General features: G+C 40.8%; 1 protein-coding gene across 3 annotated transcripts in view; it reads left to right on the top strand.

The window, feature by feature from the left end:
* The window catches only part of LOC126474107 (cholinephosphotransferase 1), a 168,942-nt gene that overhangs the window by 13,298 nt on the left and 129,287 nt on the right, over window positions 1–26,357 (top strand). For 2 of the 3 annotated variants that reach the window (XM_050101530.1, XM_050101529.1), the window contains exons 4-5: window positions 20,331–20,434; window positions 21,904–22,035. In XM_050101530.1, coding sequence (XP_049957487.1) covers window positions 20,331–20,434; window positions 21,904–22,035 — 236 coding nt within the window. The remainder of the gene's footprint in view (window positions 1–20,330; window positions 20,435–21,903; window positions 22,036–26,357) is intronic. The other variant, XM_050101531.1, reaches the window with a different exon arrangement.

Below are 26,357 nucleotides of genomic sequence, written 5' to 3'. Positions count from 1 at the left end.
TGATCCACTCACTGTAGTGGAGACAAAAATCGATTCTTAGGTTTGGTTTTCAACACTCGTTTGACTTGGCTTCCTCATCTTCGTCAGCTTAAATGGAAGTGTTGGCATTACCTCAATGCCCTCCACTGTCTGAGCTACACCAACTGGGGTGCAGATCGCTCTAAGCTGCTGGTGCTCTACAGAGCCCTTGTTCAATCCCGCCTTGACTATGTGAGTGTTGTATGGTTCGACGGCACCTTCCGCATTGCGTTTGCTCGACTCATTGCACCATTGCGAAGTATGACTAGCGACAGGAGCTTTTAAGACGAGTCCGGTGATCAGTGTACTGGTGGAGGCTGGAGTCCCTCCATTGAAGATCAGACGTGCACAACTGCTCAACAGTTATATTGCACACATTCATAGCTTTTCTGAACACCCTAATTACAGTCTTCTTTTCCCAACCACAGTGGTTCACCTCCTGCATAGGCGGCCCAGGTCAGGGCTAACGATTGCAGTTTGCGTGCGATTGCTTCTGTCTGAACCGGAGTCCATCCCTTCACCACCTCTCCTCGAGGTTCATTCACATACACCTCCATGGTGTAGCTGTAGGCTGAAGCTTCGCCTGGACCTTTTGTATGACCCTAAGGACTCCTTTAACCCCGCGGCTCTCCACTGTCACTTCCTCTCAATTCTTGAAGTGTTCCGGGCCTCTGAAGTGGTTTACACCGACGCTCGATGGCTGATGGTAATGTTGGCTTTACCTTAGTCCACAGAGGCCATACTGAACAGCATTCGTTGCCTGATGGCTGCAGTGTATTCACTGTAGAGCTGGTGGCCATATCTCGTGCACTTCAGTATATATGTTCATGCCCCGAGGAATTGTTTCTTGTGTGTACTGACTGTTTGAGCAGCTTACAACCCTTACTACCCTCGCCACTTTTTGGTAGTGTCCATCCAGGAGTCCCGTTGTTCAGTGGTGTTTGTATGGACCACAGGACATGTCGGAATCCCAGGCAATGAACTTGCCGACAGGCTACGTGGAAACTGCTTCTGGAGATGGGCATCTCTGAACCTGACCTGCGTTCTGACTTAATGCTGCAGGGTTTTTCGGCTTTGGGAGACAGAATGGCATAACAGTACACACAACAGACTGTATGTCATTAAGGAGAAAACGCATGTGTGGAAGTCTTTCATGCGAGCCTCTCGCAGGGAATCAGTTGTCCTCTGCTGGCTCCACCAGGGTTACCTCTTGCGCTGTGAAGACCTGCCTGAGTTTTTGGTGTGGTGCCTGGTTGACAGTGGCCCATATTCTTGTGCACTGTCCCACTTTGACTGCCCAGCGATGAAATCTTGGGTTACCGGACTCATTGCCGCTCATTTTATCTGACAGCGCTTTATTAGCTGATTTAGTTTTGTGTTTTATTTGCGAGAGTGGATTTTATCATTTGATCTAAGTTGTATGCATATCCTTTGTCCCTCTGTGTCCTCCACCCTAGTGTTTTTAGGTTGGAGGTTTTAATGTGTTGCAGAGTGGCTGGCTTTTCCTTTTTATTCTCGTGGTCGGCCAGCCACTGTAATCTTCTTTCTTGTTTTACTCTCTTCTGTTTCTAGCATCTCCCTGTTGTTTTCTTGTCCTCTTTTGTTCCTTTTAGTGTTAGTTGCCTTTCCTTTGCTCTTGTGGTTTTTCCTTTCTTTCCGTTTTGTGTTATAAGTCTCGTCTGTCTTATTCCCACACTTGTGGCATTGTTTTATTAGGAGCAAAGGACCGATGACCTTGTAATTTGGTCTCTTCCCCCGTCTTACCAACCAACCAACCTTAGTTTCTGCCATCTTAGATCCTGGGACTGATGACCTCACTGTTTGCCCCTTGCCGCCCCCCCCCCCCCTCCTCCCTCCCAAATACCAGTCTCACACTTGGTGGAATGATGTGTGGTTCTGCAGTGAGGGACAGGAAGGTGGCTAGACAAAGTTTCATTCATTGCCCAATGGCACCACTCATCAAGTGGTGAGGCCATAATTGAGGATAGCAGTTGGAGTAAGAAGAGTGGAATGAGTTGATACAAAACTGCAAGTAAAGTATGGGAAACCATTTTGAATATTTCCTGCCACACTCACAACTGCCACTAGCAGTTGCACTAGAGTGGGGATGCCTTCTAACAACGACGGGAGACATCGTCTGGACATGGCTGAATTTCATATGAACATTATGGCCAATCATAGTTATCATAACATCATTCTCAGTAGCTAGGTGGGAAAGACACTGGAGTATATGGTTATCCAGTGCCTCACTTGGGCTCTAAACTAGGTCACTACTGAGTACCTCTCAGGGTGATTCCAGGAGGTGTCAGTTAACCTAACCCTGCTAGAAGCAGCAATTCAGAAAGCTTTCCTATGTAAACAATGCCTTGTTGGTGTATTCTTTGATTTGTTGATTTGAAAAAGGCTTATGACACTATGTGGAGGCGTAATATTATGTTGTAGCTCTACAAATGGGGTCCTGAGGACATCTCCCCACTTTCATACAGTCCTTGCTATCAAAAGTTATTTTAGTTACAGGGTCAGGTATATCACATCTGAACCTTAAACACTGTCCTTCAAGAGAGTGCTTTAAGTTTAATGATGTTCACCAACACGATAAACAGTATTATTCCTTATTTGTGGACGGCTTGTCCATCTTCTGTGTGTCCTCCAACCTTGCAACAGCCACTTGACAATTGCGTTTGATGAGCAGGCACTTGGAGTAATGGGAAAACATCACAGGTTTCAAGTTCTCTATGGAGGAAACTGTTTTTTGTTGAAAACAGTTGCTCCTGCTCTTTTTATTGGGGGATACCTTTCTTACTTTTAAGGAAAGGTTGAAATATCAGTGCCTCACTTTTGATTAAAGACTAATGTGGCTATTGCACCATGGGTATATGAAATTAAGATACCTCAAGTCTTCAAATATCCTACAATGTGTTAGTCATAGGTCTTTGGGGAGCAAACAGTGCACACTTGCTCCAGTTTTATAACCCTCCTTGGAGTCCTGGTTTGGATATGGATGCTAGATTTATGGATCAGCAAGGCATTAGTGCAATACAATGTTTTATACAGTTTACCACAATAGTATTAGGCTGACAACAGTGATTTATCAAACAAGTCCAGTTCCTTGCTTGGATGCAGAGGCTGGTGAGCCTCCACAGTCAGTTCGACATCTCCTCATGATACGCTTAGTGTACAGGGCTCTATCTATCCCGGAATTGCCATCATCCATCTCCATTGCCTAGCTGCCACTGGAATGTTTGTTCTATAACCATCCAAGGGCAACAAGACCTTTCGGGATCCATGCGAAGCAGAGCTTTGAGATATTACAGGTGGATGGGATTAGGGTCCGAAGTCAGGGGTGGAATATGGGATCCCCCCCTGGCTTCTAAAGAGCTCCATGTTAATTGTAGAATGGATACAGGAAGGATTATACCTCAGATTATATTTTTAAAACTAAATTCTACAAGATTTTAAATCCCCACCCTAATTTCATTTGTGTTTACACTGATAAATCTAAGCAGGAGGTTTTATCGGTTGCGCTGCCATGTTCGCCAAATATGTCCTTAGCAAATTGCTCCCAGAGCAGTTTTCAGTTTACTGTGCAAGTTTTTTTGCTATCCATAGGGCACTGGAGCAGATAACACAGAAATTTCTTATCTACTCTGATTCCCAAACTACCCTTCTTACTATTGGTCAGTTGCACCCAGCAGATGGGATGGTGCAATATTTCTGAGACGCCCCTTCTCTTTCAAATGCAGGAAAAGGAAATATTTTTCTGCTAGGTTGAGACACAAACGGATTTGAGGAAATGAACTTTCTGATGCAGATGCCAAGGGGGCTAACTTCTTTTAGCCTTCCGATTGCTGTGCATCCCCCAGCAGGCGGTCACCACATACATGACCCGGAAGACCATGTGTTGATGGGAAGCTCAGTGGCTGAAAGTGAGGAAAGTAAGCTGTGGTCTATGAAACCTTCAGAGTGACCCTGGTGTACCTCCACCTGACCACGACAAGCTGAGGAAGTGGCTGTTACAAGGTTTAGAGTGGGGCATTGCCTCTTAGCACATGGCTTTGTCTTACAAGGAAGGACCCACTAATTTGTCAATGATATGGAAAATGTGTAAATACAGCATAATTTAACCGAGGTAGTTTTATGTGACACCACAGGGCAGACCTGGCTATCCCCCAGAACCTGTCCTCTATTTTAAATGACAATGAGACAAGTATAGTTCAAGTTATAAGGTTTTGTGTGTTGTCAGTGACCCTTCCCAAAATATTGGGTGTGAGATTTTTAGTGCATCAAGGAGGGGCTTAATCATCCGTCATTTCTAAGTAGTCACCCAGTCACGGCACTCTGGCCCCTTTAAAATGTTTCTGTATTGGTAATTTATATTGATTTCATTCTGCCATGTACTTTCCATAGTTTATGGATGATCTTTTATATCGCAGAGACAGGCTGGACAGTGAAGAGGGAGGCGTGTTTATAGTGATAAAAAGTGCAATAGTATCGAAGGAAATTGATGGAGATCCAAAATGTGAAATAATTTGGGTGAAGGTCACTGTTAAAGCAGGCTCAAACATGGTAATTGGATGTCTCTATAGGCCCCCTGGCTCAGCAGCTGTTGTGGAGAGCACCTGAAGGAAAATTTGGAAAATATTTCGAGTAGATTTCCCAACCATGTTATAGTTCTGGGTGGAGATTTTAATTTACCAGATATAGACTGGGAAACTCAAACGTTTATAACGGATGGCAGGGACAAAGAATCCAACGATATTTTTTTTAAGTATATTATCTGAAAACTACCTTGAGCAGTTAAACGGAGAACCGACTCGTGGCGATAACATATTAGACCTTCTGGTGACAAACAGACCCGAACTCTTTGAAACAGTTAATGCAGAACAGGGAATCAGCGATCATAAAGCGTTTACTGCATCGATGATTTCAGCCGTTAACAGAAATATTAAAAAAGGTAGGAAGATTTTTCTGTTTAGCAAAAGGGACAAAAAGCAGATTTCAGAGTACTTGACCACTCAACGCAAATGTTTTGTCTCGAGTACAGATAGTGTTGAGGATCAGTGGACGAAGTTCAAAACCATCGTACAATATGCATTAGATGAGTATGTGACAAGCAAGATCGTAAGAGATGGGAGAGAGCCACCTTGGTACAACAACCGAGTTATAAAACTGCTATGGAAGCAAAGGGAACTTCACAGCAAACATAAACGTAGACAAAGCCTTGCAGACAAACAAAAATTACACGAAGCAAAATGTAGTGTAAGGAGGGCTATGCGAAGGGCGTTCAGGGAATTCAAAAGTAAAGTTCTATGTATGGACTTGGCAGAAAATCCTAAGAAATTTTGATCTTCTGTCAAAGTGGTAGGTGGATCAAAACAAAATGTCCAGACACTCTGTGACTAAAATGGTGCTGAAATAGAGGATGACAGACTAAAGGCCGAAATACTGTCTTTTTCCAAAGTTGTTTCACAGAGGAAGACTGCACTGTAGTTCCTTCTCTAGAGTGTCGCACAGTGACAAAATGGTAGATATCGAAATAGATGACAGAGAGATAGAAAAACAATTAAAATCGCTCAAAAGAGGAAAGGCCGCTGGACCTGATGGGACACCAGTTTGATTTTACACAGAGTACACGAAGGAAATTGCCCTTCTTGCAGCAGTGTACCGTAGGTCTCTAGAAGAGTGTAGCGTTCCAAAAGATTGGAAAAGGATACAGGTCATCCCCGTTTTCAAGAAGGCACGTCAAACAGATGTGCAAAACTATAGACCTATATCTCTAACGTCTATCAGTTGTAGAATTTTGGAACACGTATTATTTTCGAGTATAATGACTTTTCTGAAGACTAGAAATCTACTCTGTAGGAATCAGCATGGGTTTCGAAAAAGAGGATCATGTGAAACCCAGCTCACACTATTCGTCCACGAGATTCTGAGGGCCATAGGCACGGGTTTCCAAGTAGATGCCGTGTTCCTTGACTTCCGCAAGGTGTTTGATACAGTTCCTCAGAGCTCAGAGTTGTTTAATGAACAGAGTAAGAGCATATGGACTATCAGACCAATTGTGGGATTCGATTGAAGAGTTTGTAGATAACAGAATGCAGCATGTCATTCTCAATAGAGAGAAGTCTTTCGAAGTAAGAAGTAAGAGTGATTTCAGGTGTGCCACAGGGGAGTGTCGTAGGACTGTTGCTATTCGCAAAAAAAAAAAAAAAAAAAAAAAAAAAATTATATATATATTGTTTTTTTATATTTGTTTTATATATATATATATATATATATATATATATATATATATATATATATATATATATATATATATATATATATATATATATATAAAAAAACAAAGATGAGGTGACTTACTGAACGAAAGCGCTGGCAGGTCGATAGACACACAAACAAACACAAACATACACACAAAATTCTAGCTTTCGCAACCAACGGTTGCCTCATCAGGAAAGAGGGAAGGAGAGGGAAAGACGAAAGGATGTGGGTTTTAAGGGAGAGGGTAACGAGTCATTCCAATCCTGGGAGCGGAAAGACTTACCTTAGGGGGAAAAAAGGACAGGTATACACTCGCACACACGCACATATCCATCCACACATACAGACACAAGCAGACATATTTAAAGACAAAGAGTTTGGGCAGAGATGTCAGTCGAGGCGGAAGTGTAGAGGCAAAGAAGTTGTTGAAAGACAAGTGAGGTATGAGTGGCGGCAACTTGAAATTAGCGGAGATTGAGGCCTGGCGGATAACAAGAAGAGAGGATATACTGAAGGGCAAATTCCCATCTCCGGAGTTCGGATAGGTTGGTGTTGGTGGGAAGTATCCAGATAACCCGGACGGTGTAACACTGTGCCAAGATGTGCTGGCTGTGAACCAAAGCATGTTTAGCCACAGGGTGATCCTCATTACCAACAAACACTGTCTGCCTGTGTCCATTCATGCGAATGGACAGTTTGTTGCTGGTCATTCCCACATAGAATGCATCACAGTGTAGGCAGGTCAGTTGGTAAATCACGTGGGTCCTTTCACACGTGGCTCTGCTTTTGATCGTGTACACCTTCCGGGTTACAGGACTGGAGTAGGTGGTGGTGGGAGGGTGCATGGGACAGGTTTTGCACGGGGGGTGGTTACAAGGATAGGAGCCAGAGGGTAGGGAAGGTGGTTTGGCGATTTCATAGGGATGAACTAACAGGTTACGAAGGTTAGGTGGACGGCGGAAAGACACTCTTGGTGGAGTGGGGAGGATTTCATGAAGGATGGATCTCATTTCAGGACAGGATTTGAGGAAGTCGTATCCCTGCTGGAGAGCCACATTCAGAGCCTGGTCCAGTCCCGGAAAGTATCCTGTCACTTCTGTGGTTGTTCTGTGGGGGATTCTGGGTTTGAGGGGATGAGGAAGTAGCTCTGGTTATTCGCTTCTGTACCATGTCGGGAGGGTAGTTGCGGGATGCGAAAGCTGTTGTCAGGTTGTTGGTGTAATGGTTCAGGGATTCCGGACTGGAGCAGATTCGTTTGCCACGAAGACCTAGGCTGTAGGGAAGGGACCGTTTGATGTGGAATGGGTGGCAGCTGTCATAATGGAGGTACTGTTGCTTGTTGGTGGGTTTGATGTGGACGGACGTGTGAAGTTGGCCATTGGACAGGTGGAGGTCAACGTCAAGGAAAGTGGCATTGGATTTGGAGTAGGACCAGGTGAATCTGATGGAAGCAAAGGAGTTGAGGTTGGAGAGGAAATTCTGGAGTTCTTCTTCACTGTGAGTCCAGATCATGAAGATGTCATCAATAAATCTGTACCAAACTTTGGGATGGCAGGCCTGGGTAACCAAGAAGGCTTCCTCTAAGCAACCCATGAATAGGTTGGCATACGAGGGGGCCATCCTGGTACCCATGGCTGTTCCCTTTAATTGTTGGTATGTCTGGCCTTCAAAAGTGAAGAAGTTGTGTGTCAGGATGAAGCTGGCTAAGGTAATGAGGAAAGAGGTTTTAGGTAGGGTGGCAGGTGATCGGCGTGAAACGAAGTGCTCCATCGCAGCGAGGCCCTGGACGTGCGGAATATTTGTGTATAAGGAACTGCCATCAATGGTTACAAGGATGGTTTCCGGGGCTAACAGATTGGGTAAGGATTCCAGACATTCGAGAAAGTGGTTGGTGTCTTTGGTGAAGAATGGGAGACTGCATGTAATGGGTTGAATGTGTTGATCTACGTAGGCAGAGATACGTTCTGTGGGGGCTTGGTAACCAGCTACAATGGGGCGCCGGGATGATTGGGTTTGTGAATTTCAGGAAGAAGGTAGGGGTGCGGGGTGTCGATGGGGTCAGGAGGCTGATGGAGTCAGGTGAAAGGTTTTGTAGGGGGCCTAAGGTTCTGAGGATTCCTTGAATGTGGTGTTGTCTGAAAGCTGACACAGTTCCTCAGCCACATACTCCCGACGATCAAGTACCACGGTCGTGGAACCCTTGTCCGCCGGAAGAATGACGATGGATCGGTCAGCCTTCAGATCACGGATAGCCTGGGCTTCAGCAGTGGTGATGTTGGGAGTAGGATTAAGGTTTTTTAAGAAGGATTGAGAGGCAAGGCTGGAAGTCAGAAATTCCTGGAAGGTTTGGAGAGGGTGATTTTTGAGGAAGAGGAGGTGGGTCCCGCTGTGACGGAGGACGGAACTGTTCGAGGCAGGGTTCAATTTGGATAGTGTCTTGGGGATTTGGATCATTAGGAGTAGGATTAGGATCATTTTTCTTCGTGGCAAAGTTATATTTCCAGCAGAGAGTACGAATGTAGGACAGTAAATCTTTGACCAGGGCTGTTTGGTTGAATCTGGGAGTGGGGCTGAAGGTGAGGCCTTTTGATAGAACAGAGGTTTCGGATTGGGAGAGAGGTTTGGAGGAAAGGTTAATTACTGAATTAGGGTGTTGTGGTTCCAGATTGTGTTGATTGGAATTTTGAGGTTTTGGAGGGAGTGGAGCTGGAAGTGGGAGATTGAGTAGATGGGAGAGACTGGGTTTGTGTGCAATGAGAGGAGGTTGAGGTTTGTTGGAAAGGTTGTGAAGGGTGAGTGAGTTGCCTTTCCGGAGGTGGGAAACCAGGAGATTGGATAGTTTTTTGAGGTGGAGGGTGGCATGCTGTTCTAATTTGCGGTTGGCCTGTAGGAGGATGCTCTGAACAGCCGGTGTGGATGTGGGAGAGGAAAGACTGAGGACTTTTATTAAGGATAGGAGTTGACGGGTGTGTTCGTTAGCTGAGTTGATGTGTAGGTGAAGGATTAGGTGGGTGAGGGCAATGGATTGTTCAGTTTGGAATTGGTATAGGGACTGATGGAAAGAAGGGTTGCAGCCAGAGATGGGATCTTTAAGTGTGAGGCCTTTGGGGGTAATGCCAAATGTCAGACAAGCCTGAGAAAATAAAATATGGGATCGTAACCTGGCTAGGGCAAAGGCATGTTTGCAGAGGGAATGTAAATAAAACTTAATGGGGTCGTTGTGGGGGTGTTGTGAGGGTGATATGGTATTAGAAGGTGGAAAGTGTAACATGAGGTTGAAATGAAAATGAAAATAAAAATATATGGGGAGAGATAAAGGTGAACTAGAAAGCAACTGGAGATCTGGTGTGAAAAAAGGCGAAAAAGTGTTGGTTAAAGCAGGGCTATGTTGATCCTGTGGTGAACTTGGGTTGGTATACAACGATGTGCACAAAGGTTAGGTGGTTGTGTTGTCGCCAAAACACGTTAAAGGATGGAGAAATTCGGGAAAATTTCGAAAAAACTGCGTGTAAATGTATTAAAAGGAGTGGTTTTGTGGTGGCAGATTATGAAAATGAGGCTAACAATTGTCTGACGAAGAAATAATGACGTTAAAACCTGTGGGAAGCGGCTAAAAATGATCAGTGATGTGGGAAAAATGGAAATGGAAATAAAGCGAAAGTTATTAGAACTAGCCGAAATGGTTGTTTAATAGATGAAGGGAACTGTTTGTGAACTAGAAACGGTGGATTTTATAGCAGCGGTAGTGTTGAAAGCGGAAAAAAAATAAATTTTTTTGGTTATGGTTTGGAAGTGGGTTACGTATTATTGAGTATAAATAGGTGGGATAAAATTGTATAGTAGATTACAGTAAAAAGGAGAAGGTGAATACAAAGTGAAACTAGTGGCAAAAACAGAGAGAGAAAATAAGACGACAGAAAAGATTTCGAAATGCAACAGTGACAATAACAAACATAATTGTTGGGTTCAATTTAATGATATGGATATAATAGAGGGAAACATTCCACGTTGGAAAAATATATCTAAAAACAAAGATGATGTGACTTACCAAACGAAAGCGCTGGCAGGTCGATAGACAAACAAACACAGACATACACACAAAATTCAAGCTTTCGCAACCCACGGTTGCTTCGTCAGGAAAGAGGGAAGGAGAGGGAAAGATGAAAGGATGTGGGTTTTAAGGGAGAGGGTAAGGAGTCATTCCAATCCCGGGAGCGGAAAGACTTACCTTAGGGGGAAGAAAGGACAGGTATACACTCGCATACACATCCATATCCAACCGCACATACACAGACACAAGCAGACATTTGTAAAGGCAAAGAGTTTCGGCAGAGATGTCAGTCGAGGCAGAAGTACAGTGGCAAAGATGTTGTTGAAAGACAGGTGAGGTATGAGCGGCGGCAACTTGAAATTACGGAGGTTGAGGCCTGGCGGATAACGAGAAGAGAGGATATACTGAAGGGCAAGTTCCCATCTCCGGAGTTCTGACAGGTTGGTATTAGTGGGAAGTATCCAGATAACCTGGACGGTGTAACACTGTGTCAAGATGTGCTGGCTGTGCACCAAGGCATGTTTAGCCACAGGGTGATCCTCATTTCCAACAAACTCTGTCTGCCTGTGTCCATTCATGCGAATGGGCAGTTTGTTGCTGATCATTCCCACATAGAAAGCTTCACAGTGTAGGCAGGTCAGTTGGCAAATCACGTGGGTGCTTTCACACGTGGCTCTGCCTTTGATCGTGTACACCTTCCGGGTTACAGGACTGGAGTAGGTGGTGGTGGGAGGGTGCATGGGACAGGTTTTACACCGGGAGCGGTTACAAGGATAGGAGCCAGAGGGTAGGGAAGGTGGTTTGGGGATTCCATAGGGATGAACTAAGAGGTTACGAAGGTTAGGTGGACGGCGGGAAGACACTCTTGGTGGAGTGGGGAGGATTTAATGAAGGATGGATCTCATTTCAAGGCAGGATTTGAGGAAGTCATATCCCTGCTGGAGAGCCACATTCAGAGACTGATCCAGTCCCGGAAAGTATCCTGTCACAGGTGGGGCACTTTTGTGGTTCTTCTGTGGGAGGTTCTGGGCTTGAGGGGATGAGGAAGTGGCTCTGGTTATTTGCTTCTGTACCAGGTCGGGAGGGTAGTTGCGGGATGCGAAAGCTGTTTTCAGATTGTTGGTGTAATGAATCCTACTCCTAATGATCCAAATCCCCAAGACACTATCCAAATTGAACCCTGCCTCGAACAGTTCAGTCCTCCGCCACAGCGGGACCCACCTCCTCTTCCTCAAAATCACCCTCTCCAAACCTTCCAGGAATTTCTGACTTCCAGCCTTGCCTCTCAATCCTTCTTTAAAAACCTTAATCCTACTCCCAACATCACCACTGCTGAAGCCCAGGCTATCCGTGATCTGAAGGCTGACCGATCCATCGTCATTCTTCCGGCGGACAAGGGTTCCACGACCATGGTACTTGATCGTCGGGAGTATGTGGCTGAGGAACTGTGTCAGCTTTCAGACAACACCACATACAAAGTTTGCCAAGGTAATCCCATTCCTGATGTCCAGACGGAGCTTCAAGGAATCCTCAGAACCTTAGGCCCCCTACAAAACCTTTCACCTGACTCCATCAGCCTCCTGACCCCATCAACACCCCGCACCCCTACCTTCTACCTTCTTCCTAAAATTCACAAACCCAATCATCCCGGCCGCCCCATTGTAGCTGGTTACCAAGCCCCCACAGAACGTATCTCTGCCTACGTAGATCAACACCTTCAACCCATTACATGCAGTCTCCCATCCTTCATCAAAGACACCAACCACTTTCTCGAATGCCTGGAATCCTTACCCAATCTGTTAGCCCCGGAAACCATCCTTGTAACCATTGATGGCAGTTCCTTATACACAAATATTCCGCACGTCCAGGGCCTCGCTGCGATGGAGCACTTCCTTTCATGCCGATCACTTGCCACCCTACCTAAAACCTCTTTCTTCATTACCTTAGCCAGCTTCATCCTGACCCACAACTTCTTCACTTTTGAAGGCCAGACATACCAACAATTAAAGGGAACAGCCATGGGTACCAGGATGGCCCCCTCGTATGCCAACCTATTCATGGGTTGCTTAGAGGAAGCCTTCTTGGTTACCCAGGCCTGCCAACACCAAGTTTGGTACAGATTTATTGATGACATCTTCATGATTTGGTCTCACAGTGAAGAAGAACTCCAGAATGTCCTCTCCAACCTCAACTCCTTTGGTTCCATCAGATTCACCTGGTCCTACTCCAAATCCCATGCCACTATATATACAATTGTAATGTGCTGCGAGTACATAGAACGAAAGATCCTTTATCATTTAGCTACAATATAGCAGGTCAGCAACTGGAAGCAGTTAGTTCCATAAATTATCTGGGAGTAGGCATTAGGAGTGATTTAAAATGGAATGATCATATAAAGTTGATAGTCGGTAAAGCAGATGCCAGACTGAGATTCGTTGGAAGAATCCTAAGGAAATGCAATCCGAAAACAAAGGAAGTAGGTTACAATACACTTGTTCGCCCACTGCTTGAGTACTGCTCACTGGTGTAGGATCCGTACCAGATAAGGTTGATAGAAGAGAGAGAAGATCCAACAAAAGCAGCGCGCTTCGTTACAGGATCATTTAGTAATCGCGAAAGTGTTACGGAGATGATAGGTAAACTCCAGTGGAAGACTCTGCAAGAGAGACGCTCAGTAGCTCGGTACGGGCTTTTGTTGAAGTTTAGAGAACATACCTTCACCGAAGAGTCAAGCAGTATATTGCTTCCTCCTACGTATATCTCGGGAAGAGACCATGAAGATAAAATCAGAGAGATTAGAGCCCACACAGAGGCATACTGACGATCTTTCTTTCCGCGAACAATACGAAACTGCAATAGAAGGGAGAACCGATAGAGGTACTCAAAGTACCCTCCGCCACACACCATCAGGTGGCTTGCGGAGTATGGATGGAGATGTAGATTGCCTGATCTCTTTGTTGTTTTCTTGTTGATTGATAGAGGTTTGTTTTAAAATTGCTTTTTATGTCTTTTTGAATAGATTTTTCACCACTCTCTTCTATCTTTATTCCACACAAGGACACCGATGACCTTACCATTTAGTGTCTTAAAACACTAAAACTAACAACCCTATTTACCCAACTATGAGCTGAGGCTTTTTCCCAAATTCGTCACACTCACAAATTAAACTATTGCTGCTGTAGTCATCATAACAGATTAATATAAGGGTTGTCTTACATTTAGTAACTGAGGTCACATGCAGGTTTAATCTGAAGAATTCGTAAAAGTTGGTGGGGAATAGACACAAACTTGGCCAATCACTGGAACAGATATGGGGAGGAGAGTGGTGAGCAGGCAGCAAATTTTTTGTGCTGTCGTCCATGGGAGTGTATACTGCTTGTGCTTCCATCTAAAGCAGTGTGTCGCTTACCTCGACTTTTTACGAACATCGGACCATGTTTAAACCACAGTTTTCCTGAATCTATTTGTATTCAGAATTTTATTGACTTCTATATTAAACGAATACTCAACAATGGTATATGCTTCTACAGGAGACAAATTAATGCTAACAAAAATATGTCCTCACAGAGCATTTGAAATGTGCCACTACAAATGAAACATGAGCTTCAACAATGGGCGTAAAGTTACTTCTGCTCTACAGCACTTCTGATTTTCGAGGTGGACAACAATTGAAATTTGAAATGTCACAATTTCTGCCTGCTTGGTTGTATGGAGCCAAGAGGACAAAATACTGTTATCATTCAATTTGCTTATACTATCACCATTTTATGGACTGTTAAATTGTAGCAATTTATAATGGATGGAAATTACAGCCGTGCCTCATGACTTAAGAGTTTGAGTTCAAGATTGGTTCATGTAGACAGTGTGATGCTAATTTTAAATTACCGATAATTCATGAAGCAGAGGCTACAAACAGCTGTGCACCAGGGGGAAAATTTGATGTCATGGAAGTAAATGTTCATATGTGGTACCAGATAGAGAAAAATTAAAGAACACCATTGATAGATGCTGTACTTTCAAGAGACCAAAGCAGAGAAGATTAATGAACTGGAAGAGCAAGTTTTTCAGTACATGCAAGAGAAACGGAGTGAAACTGTCCCTGCTATTTGAGGAAATATCTGAATGAAGGCACTGGAGGTAAAGAGGAATTTTCCAAGTGCATGCGTCGCGGAATTCCAAACAAGTACTGGCTGGTGTGTGAACATTATGAAGAGGGCAGGACGTATGTTACGGCACAGAACAATGCTAGTGCAGTGGCAAGCCATGCTTATCAGCATCTTACATTAACCCCTCCACACCCAGTATTTTAAAGAATTGAACACCCATATTTATGATGTCACATCTCATGAACTAGGTGTTGTACGTGTATATAATTCTGCAGATACATTCAGTGGTATATGTGGATATTGTCTGCAAATATGTTGTGAATGGAGTTAGTAGTAAAGAAGTAATAAATTAAAATGTAGTGCTTGATGGTGAAGTTTTACTGTTTGAATAGCAGAACTACAGTAAGTGATGAACTTTTTTCCTTACACTATTGTTTGGGATGTGTCAGTGACAAAAGTTTCAAAAAGAGTTTGAAATTATGTGTGAAATTTGATTGAAGTGGCTAAGTGCTCTAATTCTCAAATATTTGATAAATATAATCTAAGTAATTTGTGCCCACGGGTTCTGCTGCCTCACAACATGTGCACTGTTTACAACTTTAATACTGAATTATTGTGTTTTAACCATTAACATAAGGTTGCTCGTGTTAAGTAGTAGATTACTACAGCAGTCTATATTTTTAAATTCAGTGAATAATCACATGAAGTACTGAAAACCACATTTTGTTGCCCCTAGAAGCACATTACATATCCAACATGCAACTGAGATTGAGTCACCATCAGTATTGCAGATAAGCAGTCAAAGGAAATGGCATGATTATCTGCTAGGTCATATATGGGCAATGTGGATCAGATGCCTATATATTTTGATATGCCGTCAGATGTTACGGTCAGTGTGGGAACTGTTGAAAGTGTTCCTGTAAGAAGTTCTGGCAATGAAAAGACCTGAATAATTGACTAACGGTAATGCTGAGTGCACTAGCAGATGGAAGGAAGCCACCGCCGCCCCCCCCCCCCCCCTCTCTCTCTCTCTCTCTCTCTCTCTCTCTCTCTCTCTCTCTCTCTCTCTCTCTCTCTCACACACACACACACACACACACACACACACACATTTCTTTGCAGGAAAATTATGCCGAAAAAGAACTCCCAGTGGGACTTATGCTTGGATGCCAGAAAGGGATGGATGACAAATGACCTGATACTGGTTTGGTTGAAAATTGTTTGGAACAGAATACCAGGTTCTTTGATCAATAGAAAATAGAAGCAGAATGTCATTGTTGTATTCTTTCAGGAGACACATCAGTCAGGAAGTTAAAGATCTGATAGCAAGGACAACACAGATTTTGCGACATGACCTCACAAACTTTAAGTAATAAATGTTTTGAGTAAGTATTTAACAGCCCACCTGTGGCAGCCTTACAGTGAATAGCTTTGTGGAGGAGACCATGCCCTCACTCCATTGGGGGGTGGGGTTAAAGAAACCTTCAGTATCCATGTTAAGCTGGTGATCCTTACTTCATAGGGATAGAATCTCAAGTGAATCTGTTATGAAAGTACTCAAAAACTGCTGCATATCAGCAGGTGGTTGTGATTAAAAATAGTGATTCCATACATGGTATAGTGTTAACTTTTTTAGGTGGATACTTTATCAACAAAATGATTTTCAATGTTGATTAGTCAGAACACGTGAAAAATAAAAAATTCTTAAGCATTCGCGTAAAACATAATGTACATCATCTTCTATTGAGGGTCATCTTATAGTCAGGTTAATACAGTAACTAAAATTGGTGCATACACTCGAATAGTTGCCACGGCACATCTTTTTTGTTTTTGAAACAGGCCGTTCTTCAATATCTGTGATATTTCTTTTATATTTCTTGTTTTCAGCAAAGCCTTCTTTTAAATTACGTCCCTGCCCTGTCCCTGCGTAGTGCAACACAACCTGATTTTAGTTCTATTTGGTCTTCATTTTTCACCTGTCCTTGATATGATGTAATTCCTATTCCAACTTCATTCATCTATCTTTGGACCCTAAATAAAAGGTAGTAAAAGTAGTTGTATTTCCAAGGTCAATGTTACTAGCTGTTTAACCGATCTTTATATTGTAAAGTGCGCTATAGAATTAATTAGTTGTACCTCATAGTCTGAAGTCATCACCAAAGTTTCCTGTCCGCTATTACAACATTCTTTCTCTTGGGCCAGAATAATGGTGCCCCAGGAACTTACACATGGCAGTAGGACCTCTACAAATTGTATCCCTGGTGCTGCAACTTGCCAGTGCCCAAATAGGTTGGCAAGGCACATGAACAATGTGAACGTTGACAGAGCTATTTCACAGCAGTGTCTAGATCTCAATGCTTCTGAAACCCAGCTTAGCATTAACGCCATCAGACTGATACTGATCACATGTCAGTAGAGCTCTCAAAGCTCCAGTCAGTATTGTCACTTAATTTCGAGTCAGCTTTGTAATATGAAAGGGTAGGAGACTTTTGACAAATCTGCGTAGTGGGTTGGTGAGCAACCCATCATTTTGTCCCCTCACAAAGTAGCCTATCGAGATTTTTACCATACTTTATGGGTACTAACAGCTTTATACCATGAAAGTCGAGGCTGAGTGTTGAGAGTTACCCTGGTTGGTTCCCTTTATCCTCATGATGATGTAATTAAGGGCTCTCCTCTCCACTTGTTAGCAGAGTGTTCTTTTGCTGAATATGTAACTGGCTGTTATTCCATTGACTCATTATTCCTTTCTGTTGTTTCTAGCTTTGTTAAGTTGTTGTAGAGGTCCCTGCTACTGCTTATGTGTTTACTCTTTTCCTGTAACAGGATCCAAGCAGACTTGTGATGCTGGGACCCTTGTGAATAGGGCAGCTGTAGTAAAGTTGGTGGTTGGAACTAAGTGTAAAAAAAAAACTTTGGACAGTCAAACTGACCTCCTGATTGCGGTGTACGTGAATCTGGTCACTATGACAAATTGAGATCATTTTAGCTTAGCTTCATTGCCCTTACAAGGGGAGAGTCTGATATGTGGGTCACCAATTTTGATAGAGTTTTGCAAAGACATTCCATATTCAAAATGAAGAGAGACATGTTTCAGCTTTTTGCTAGACTCTGAGTAATTTAAAAAAAAAATTGAGCTCAAAGTTGGTGACTGAAAATCGTATTTTCAATGCTATTCATCGAAAGATCATCAAAAAACAAACGGTTTGCATAAATACAATGTGGGATCCAAGGTTTATAACGTCAGAACTATAAACATTTTTGTGTTTTCATTTTGCAGTGTTGGTACCCATCATTGTTGCATCTAGCGGAGTGGTTGTGGTTCTCCCCTCCACCCCTTCTAGGTGTATCTGATAATATTCTGATAATTGGAATACTTTTCTTTGCCCCCTTTTCCAGTAAAACATTGGGAGATGTGATTAATAATCAAATAAGTGTCCATAATTTATTTCCAGTTCTTTTCATCGTGATACATAGTAATACACCGAAGTATATTATTGTGTAATCCTAACTGATCAGCTATTCATGAGTATTTTTGCAATCCGTGGGGTGAAAGTTTAAGAAACAGGCAAAACATAAATACTTCCCACACCATGCGCATAACTTGAACAAAATCTTACTGTATTGACATGTTTTCTGATTCATTGTCTGTGGAAGACATATATAATTCACATTGCTAAAAGCAGAGCAATCATGCATACCAAGTGCATAAAACCATATCTTGAAAGACAGGCACAGACAATGATTATATATGAACACATGAATTTTTGTAGCATCTGCTGTAACTTGTAATACTTTGCTTTGCCGTGATGTTGCATTAGTTTGAAGTTGTGCAATGAAATTCTTTACCTGTTGGAAAAAGTAAACCTCATACGTTTGAGAAAGAGAGATACATTATTGTGGTATCACTTTCACAGTTCACAGTATTGTCCATGATCATCCTATCATTGCATGTCACATCAATTTGCCCATCCCATGAATTTAGTATTAGGCACAATTTATTTTGCTGCACATAAGGTGTCACAATGTGATCCAAATATGATTTGTACAGTTGGGAGGTCAACTTTCCCGTTTTTAGCATGTGACGAAAATGTTTCCCTCTGGAGACCTTCAACACCTTGAGGAGACCCGTTGACCAAATGTTCTATTGGGTTCTTGCAAACACAGGAACACTGTTGGAACCACAGTCGCAGTGATGGAATATTGCCCAGTGTAGGATTGTGTAACTTTATTCAGAATTTTTGTACTATGTATCATGATCGAAGTAAATGCATTACATGTACTTATTTGATTATTAACCACACCTACTGACATGTTATTTCAAAAAAAGGCAAAGAAAAGCATTCTGGTTATCAGAATATTACCAAACACACTGAGAGAAAATCAGATCAAAACAAAGCTGTGACCAAGAATTGAACATGGAGATCAGTGGTTTGATAGTCTAATGCTTCAACTGCTTGGACACCAACTTGTTCTGCTAGTTATGAGAATGACAGGTGTCTGAGCTACAGCAAGATAACACAATAATGTTAATAACTCGAACATTATTGATTTTGGACTCCACATTATTTTGTAGGTGATCTTTTGATGTAAAGCATTGAAAAAACAATTTTCCATCATCACCTCTGACCTTGAGTTTTTGAAAAACTCCATAGTGTCCTGCAAAAAACAAAAACATGTGTCTCTTTATTTTGAATGTAGAATGTCCGTGCAAAACTTGATGTACATCAAGACCCACACGTCGGGCCCCTTGTTAACCTTGTAGCTATCTCCTGTGTCATGAAGAGCCTCCGGAATGCTACACTTATAGTGTTACTATAACATGGTCCCATATTTCAATTGAAAATTGTTTGTATACTGTTCAAAGGCAGTTAAATGGTTGATTGGAGATCTGCCCTCTATTTTAAATGATGATTGGACAAGTGTAGCATTTGTTTTGAAATTTTTTTGGATATTGGGGCTCATCCCTATCTTATAATGGAATAGTTCTCAATGATTGCATTGCTGACAACTTTCCATAGACCGTAAGATTACCCAAACAAATTTATTAATGCCACGTTAACTAAAAAAGTGTTAGTTATTTTCATTTTGTGTAAGTTACAGAATTCCGTTACATGTGCTTAGCCTACAGTACTACAATTTCCTTCTCTTGCATTAATGTCTCTTAGCTAGTAGAATGTACTCAATTTAGTAATATCTTTTCTTTTCTCATCTAGTGAAGTTAATAATAAGCGAGTTATATTCTTGGCCTCAGAACTAGGAGTGGTGACTGCATTGATTTCTTATACTGTATTTTGCTGTTGTTGTTTTCATGTTTTGTTAGTTTGCCCTTTTTTTTTTTTTTTTTACAAGTAACTATGTCCTTATTAAGACATATTCTGTAACACTGTCACACATACTGATGTCTAATTGAATAAAGATTGAATAAGTAAAGGCCCTGTTTGCCTGTCCAAATTTACATTTTCTACATTTTCAAGTCTTGATTCTTCGTTCTCACCTGTGCAGAAACCCACTGAAGGTGATATTGCAGCATCCGTTTCACTTGCTGCACAAGAAATTTTTTCTGTTTTGTGTGTGTGTGTGGGGGGGGGGGGGGGTGTTCATATATGAAAATCTCAGGGCTCATTTCTCATGCAGTTGCTCTTAGTTTGTCTCTCCCCAAAGTGATAACATTAATTCCATTTTTAAATCATTTCTCTCACTTTTTGTTTGTATTATTAATTTTTTAAAATTAGGATCAATTTTTTTTATAAAAAGAACAGAATTTATTTGTTTTGGAAATTTTTAGACGTCATCATAACTTTGACACTTCCCCCAATCCTTGCATAGTTTCTTGATATTCTGTTTTAAAATTTGAAAAATAATTAATTCATGCACCTGCTATTTTCCAGGTACTCTACGATTTGGCAAAGTTGATGTAACCGAAGCACAATTTACTATCATACTCATTCATTTAATTTCTTCAATATTTGGGCCAAGTGTGTGGATGACACAGGTAAATTCAGTGAAATATCGTAGCTTAGTTATACTTACGTTTCTAATTTAATTTCTGTAACCAGCTTACATACATTTTTCTAGAAGAATTGTATATAGTCAGCTCTTGAACTTGTTGCCTTGCCACAATTGTGTTTTACATTAACTTCAATCTATCGTATCATAATCAGACACACACACACACACACACACACACACACACTCACACACTCACACACACACAATTTCTTAAGTTAGATGTAATGTCATTTATGTTTATTTTAATCATTAAGTGCAAATTTTTGCAAATGTACAAGCTTAAAATTATTTTTATGTGAATTATTTTATTAACAAAATAAGTTCCTACCTCAGCTGGCATCTTGTTCATCAGACATGGTGTTGTTTCTTGAGAAGTCATGAATAGCCTTAATGAGTAAATTGTTGTGATGTATGATATAATGAATTATCTTTCCTCAGTTGGCAGTTATTCTGACAGCTTCCATATTGAAAGTTTGGTCTTCTGGGTGATTTGTCCGCATCAAGTTTCTCTTCAAACTTCTATTACTTCAGTACGCGATGTTTCTACCTCTTTGCCGGGATCTTGACCACAAGACTTCTGGTGCGCCTGGTTGGCCTAATCACCCAGAAGATTTTCACTTTCAATTACAGTGGCCACAAAACGCTGTAGAATTTGTTGGAACAAAACCATAAATGCTTTTGTACACCTGAAAACCATCTGTGTTTTGGAGATGGTTCCTAAAGCATTTTGGAGATGGTTGCTAAAGTATTTTATATGTTAATTCTTTATGGTTTTTCCTTACCCACACCCCACAGGAAGTAATGTTCTCTATTGATAGACACACTTTCAGGAAAAGAGCGTGCTTTAATGCTTTAAATTTTGTGCTTCTAACAGTCTCTTTAATAACTTTTGTTATAGTTTTAATGTTTTTTCAGTTTTGTCTTTCCTGTTAATCATCATTAATTTCTGTATGAATTGTTTCAAGAAATTTCCTTTGCACTTAATTTTATTTATAATGTTTGTTTCAGCATTATTATGTTTCTGACTGTAGCCAGGTGATGTCCTGTCCAAGGGTTTTGGTTACTAAGATATCCAGATATGAAAGACATCGTAACTTGAATTCCTTGCGTTATTCTGCATGTGTGTGCACTAAATGATTTTCTTGTGATTATTCTTGTGAGTTTTAATGTAGACACACAATTTATTTTTAGATAATTGTATTTTTACACACACACACACACACACACACACACACACACACACACGAGAGATGAATGATGAGATTTACAGTTTAACAGTTCCACAGATTCATGAAATTTTTTTGTCACATTACCCATTTTTTTCCAATTGTGACCATTATGTTTGTTACATTAAATTACACATCCATTTCATGCCTGTGACAAAAATCTGTTTGATGTATTTTTGTTTTTATATTTTTCCATTTCATGTGATCATTTGAACTCTTTTTACAGATCCCTTACACTAGTTATGAAATGAAGTATTTACTAGGATTCTCGACCATTATTGTTGCGTCTGTAACACTCTACAAGAACTTTGTAGTCATTTTTACTGGCGGTGTAGGCAAAAATGGCTCAACAGTTGCCGTAAGTCAAGGAAAAAACATGCTTAGATTATGAATTGTAGGTTCTCTCCATCTTTCACTGACTTCTAACTGTGCAAAAGTACAGTTAGATACAGTAAAAGATTAATGGTTGACAGTTAATGGAAACACTAAAAGGTAATGCACAAAATGTTTCAAAATGACAAGTTCATAATCAGAGTACATCCAGCAAAAATGAGATAGTTTTTAATTGAATAGTGATTCTTTTTACACAGAGTTCTCTTACAGTGTCTTTACTTTTCATCCAATTGTTAAAACAATAAATTACAATAATTAATCTCTTAAACTTTAATGCATCTGTTAGGTGTGACGAAAATTTGATTAATTCTTCAGTATTAATAGTACATCGGCAGTCACAGTTCTCCAGAACAATACAAAAAAATTCTTCAGGTGATGTTTGAAAGAATTCTAGTGCAAAATTTCTATGATCAGTATAAAAATGTAGGCCTACATTGTATTGATTATAAAGTGCCTGTGATAGAGTACATAATGATAAGCTTATGGAAATTCCCAAAAGAATGGATATAGATCACAGAGACATCTGCTATATAGAGAATTTATGTTGGGATCGGAGAGAACATGTTAACTTCGATGGCGAGGTCACCAACTTATTTATTATCCATGGAGAATTCCAACAAGGGTGCATTCCTGTTATTCAGTTTGTACACAAAGTATTTTTCAGCAAGCACCTAGTGATACAGAAAAAGTCATAAACATTAATGTAGTCTCCGCCTGTAACATTCCCCATGCTGATGATACAGTATGTATTGCTGATAACTTGTACGATCTTGAGTAATCTGTCAACACAGTAGGAGATTACAGCCATAATTTTGGTCTGAATTTTACCACCAAAAAGATACAGTTTTTGTGTTTTACAAAACAGCCCAATTCCTTTACAAATGCAAATCTACGGTTCATGGCTCCTTAATACAGAGTGTAGACAAGTTTAAGTGTCCTAGTATGTGGGTCTATGAAGATTGCAGATCATACGTGGAAATAAAATGTCACATAGAGAATATCCATAATGCCTTCATTAAATTTAAGAAAATTTTCTCAGATACAGACCTAGTGACCTAAATTTGTTTGGTGAGATGTTACATTACATTTGGTCTGTACTTCCATATGGTGCTGACACTTTAGTATGGTGACAGCGAGGAACACTGAGGCCTTCAAAATGTGCATTTGCTGCAGAATGCATACAATACTATTGACAGCAAGAGTAGGGAACGCTGAAGTATTGCAAAGAATACATAAAACAGCAAGAAATTTTAACAATGTTTAAAAGAAGAAACACTCACTACCTCGGACACATCTTACTGAATACGAAGTACCAAATATATACTTTTTCAGTTGATAATACAAGAAAAAAATTAGGGTAAAAGAAGAAAGCGATCAAAAAGAATATCTTGGTTAGATAAAATTAAGTGGTGGACAGATTACCAAGTGCAGATCAACTACAACATAATACAGTCCATAGAATAAAGATGCATTGTTTGATCACCAACATCCATCAGTGGATAGGCAGAAGAAGAAGAAAAGCATTTTATTATGTCCGCAAGAAAGTTGAAATCTTACTGACCAGGCACAGCATTTATCTCCATGATACCAAATTGGTCCATTAAACAAACACAGATTGACTTTTGTTTAGACACTGGTGTGCTGTGATCATTTGTATGAAATACATGACTAAGTGAGGTGGCGCAGTGGTTAGCACTCTGAACTCGCATTTGGGAGGACGACAGTTCAAACCCGCACATCCATTACTTCCCCAAATCACGTCGGGCAAATGCTGGGATGGTTCCTTTGAAAGAGACCGATGATCTTACTGTTTGGTGCCCCCCCCCCCCCCCCAATTGCAAAACAGGTCAGTGTAACATTATTAATGCTTAGTGCAATACAGAGAGCAGAGACCTTGTTCCTGTTTCAGTGTAATGACAAAACATTGTACTGCTAACATGTTCAGCTTCCCTTGTCTGTTAAATAAGGACAACAAAAAAGGTGTAAGTCTTATGATGTCTTCAATACCAGTTTCAAATGTTAGGAATTTTCTTAACCAGCATTGAAAACCATGTTTACTTGAGATGTTGATACTGCAGAACTATTGGATTCAGTATCAAAAGTTACTGGAGTGTGCCTCTTTCCAAGTGCTACATGGAGTCCTCCAACCAATGATGACTCTTTTCCAAAAAATAAAATTTAATGAGGATAAATTACTCAGTATAGTACTAAAGTATTCATATGTTTATGTTGCCAAATAAGTGTAATTTCAGGTAAATTTAAGCATTTTAAATACTGAACTGCATTGTGCAGAGTTAAACATCTGCCATGTTCCTAATGAATTCAATTACCTCAACATGTGCATTACTTTTTAGTTTATCCAGTTTTCTCAAAGTTGCAGAGGACTTAAAAATCAATTTTTAATCTTACTAATACATGGTTGAAGTCAGTTGATTTATATTGAGGTGGCAGTTAACCCTCCTTTGCTTTGGGTTGGCTTTTTCATCAGTTTTTTAATTTTCACTGTAACAACCTGAAGTAAATGCATCGCTTAAGCACTTGCTCCTACTAAAAAAGAAAATTGTGTAGTTTGTACTACTAAATGTGTCCTGAACAATGGTTGCTTTCATATTTTCATCTGTAATGGGTATTGTCGTAGGCAAGTGGTAAATACCAACTTCTTGGTGAAGCTGTTGTGGTCTCATATCAGCAAATAAATACGAGTGCAGTACTGGTTTTTAAACTTCTGCCAGTACACTATTGTTGTATTTTATAATTTGACTTCCCACAGCAACTGTGTGTGTGTGTGTGTGTGTAAGACAGAGAGGGGGGGGGGGGGGGAGGCAAACAATAAATTTTCAGGCAGAACTTGATCAACAGTCACATCTGACACTTTTGTGTGTTCCATTAACAACTATTGATCAAATTGGTATTCTCTCAAATACCTTTACTGTATTACTTGTTTACTCATGGCAGACAGTCCACAGATTGTACTTTTGACTGTTTTTTACTTTTGAGTTATTACTAATTGTGCAGAGAGAGTGTTTGTATGACTCATAAGTATTGTCCTTCTCTTTTGTTCCATGTTTTATGTCAAAAATAGTGAGCAAGATGGTGCAGTGGTTAGCACAATGGATTCACATTCAGGAGAGCCATCCATATTTTTGTATATCTAAAGCTAGATTCTATGATGATCCCTTTGAAAAGGACACAGACATCTGCGGTGGGGGGTGGGGGGGTGTTACCATTCTGGCTTTCACATACTCATTATTTTAGTTGCAGACAAGGACATCCAGGTGCACAAATAAGTTAACACTAGCGTATTAAGCCATGTGTGAATCGGATAAATTTATGGAAAAGAACAGTTTAACCACTTCATTTAGTTTCACCTTTCAGATATTTTAAATACTGATTTAAAACAATGAATTTGCACGCATTTCTTGGACCATTAAAAGCTGTGTGTCTTGTTCATTGAAGGATCATGTTAGCGTGCCTGAAATATGAGGGTGGGTTAAGAATTATCGAGACATTTTTAAAAAACTTACTGCAGTAGTCATACTGCGTTCCGTGAATGCATGCTTGAGTACGTACTACAGTGGGGACGTGTGCATCACTTGACATTCATTGCAACAAGTGAGCTGGTAGTGACAGCATAAGCATATCCAACCCACTAGCAGTTTGCACAAATGAACAACAAAGGGCAGTGATATGATTTCTTTGCTCAGAGGAAGTGAAAGTGGCTGAAATTAATCATAGACTGTTACACAGTACGGGAACAGTACATTACAATGGGCAAATGTTTTTGAGTGGATTGAGAAGTTCAGAAGTGATGTAGGGTCAATTAATGGTTTTGACAAATTGGCGGGTTACTATTGATTGCATAGTGTTTGCATTGAACATCAGTCATGGTTCTGCTTACACCATCATCCATGATGAACTTGGCTTTGATAAAATTTGTATGTGATGCGTGTCACAACAACTCATTAAAGATCACAAACTCAAAACGTCTTGAGATCTGCCAACACTTGCTTGATCCTTACAGAAGAGAAGGCAAGTCATTTTTGGAAGGAATTGTGACCTGTGGTGAAATATGGGCTCATCACAATGAGCCAGAATCAAAACGCCATAGTATGGAGTAGAAGGAACCCGAATCACCAGTGAAGAAAAAAATTCAAGTCTGCGACATCGGTGGGAAAGGTTATGCTAAACATGTTTTCGGATGCAAAGGAGCCTGTACTGGAAGATTATGTGGAGAATGGAAAAACCATCAAGAAAGAATGTTACTGTGCACTGTTGACTAACAAACTT

The sequence above is a fragment of the Schistocerca serialis genome, chromosome 4 (assembly GCF_023864345.2).
Source record: "Schistocerca serialis cubense isolate TAMUIC-IGC-003099 chromosome 4, iqSchSeri2.2, whole genome shotgun sequence".
Classification (NCBI taxonomy): domain Eukaryota; kingdom Metazoa; phylum Arthropoda; class Insecta; order Orthoptera; family Acrididae; genus Schistocerca; species Schistocerca serialis.
The sequence above is the reverse complement of the archived record's forward strand: the minus strand, read 5'-3'. Positions and strand labels throughout refer to the sequence as shown.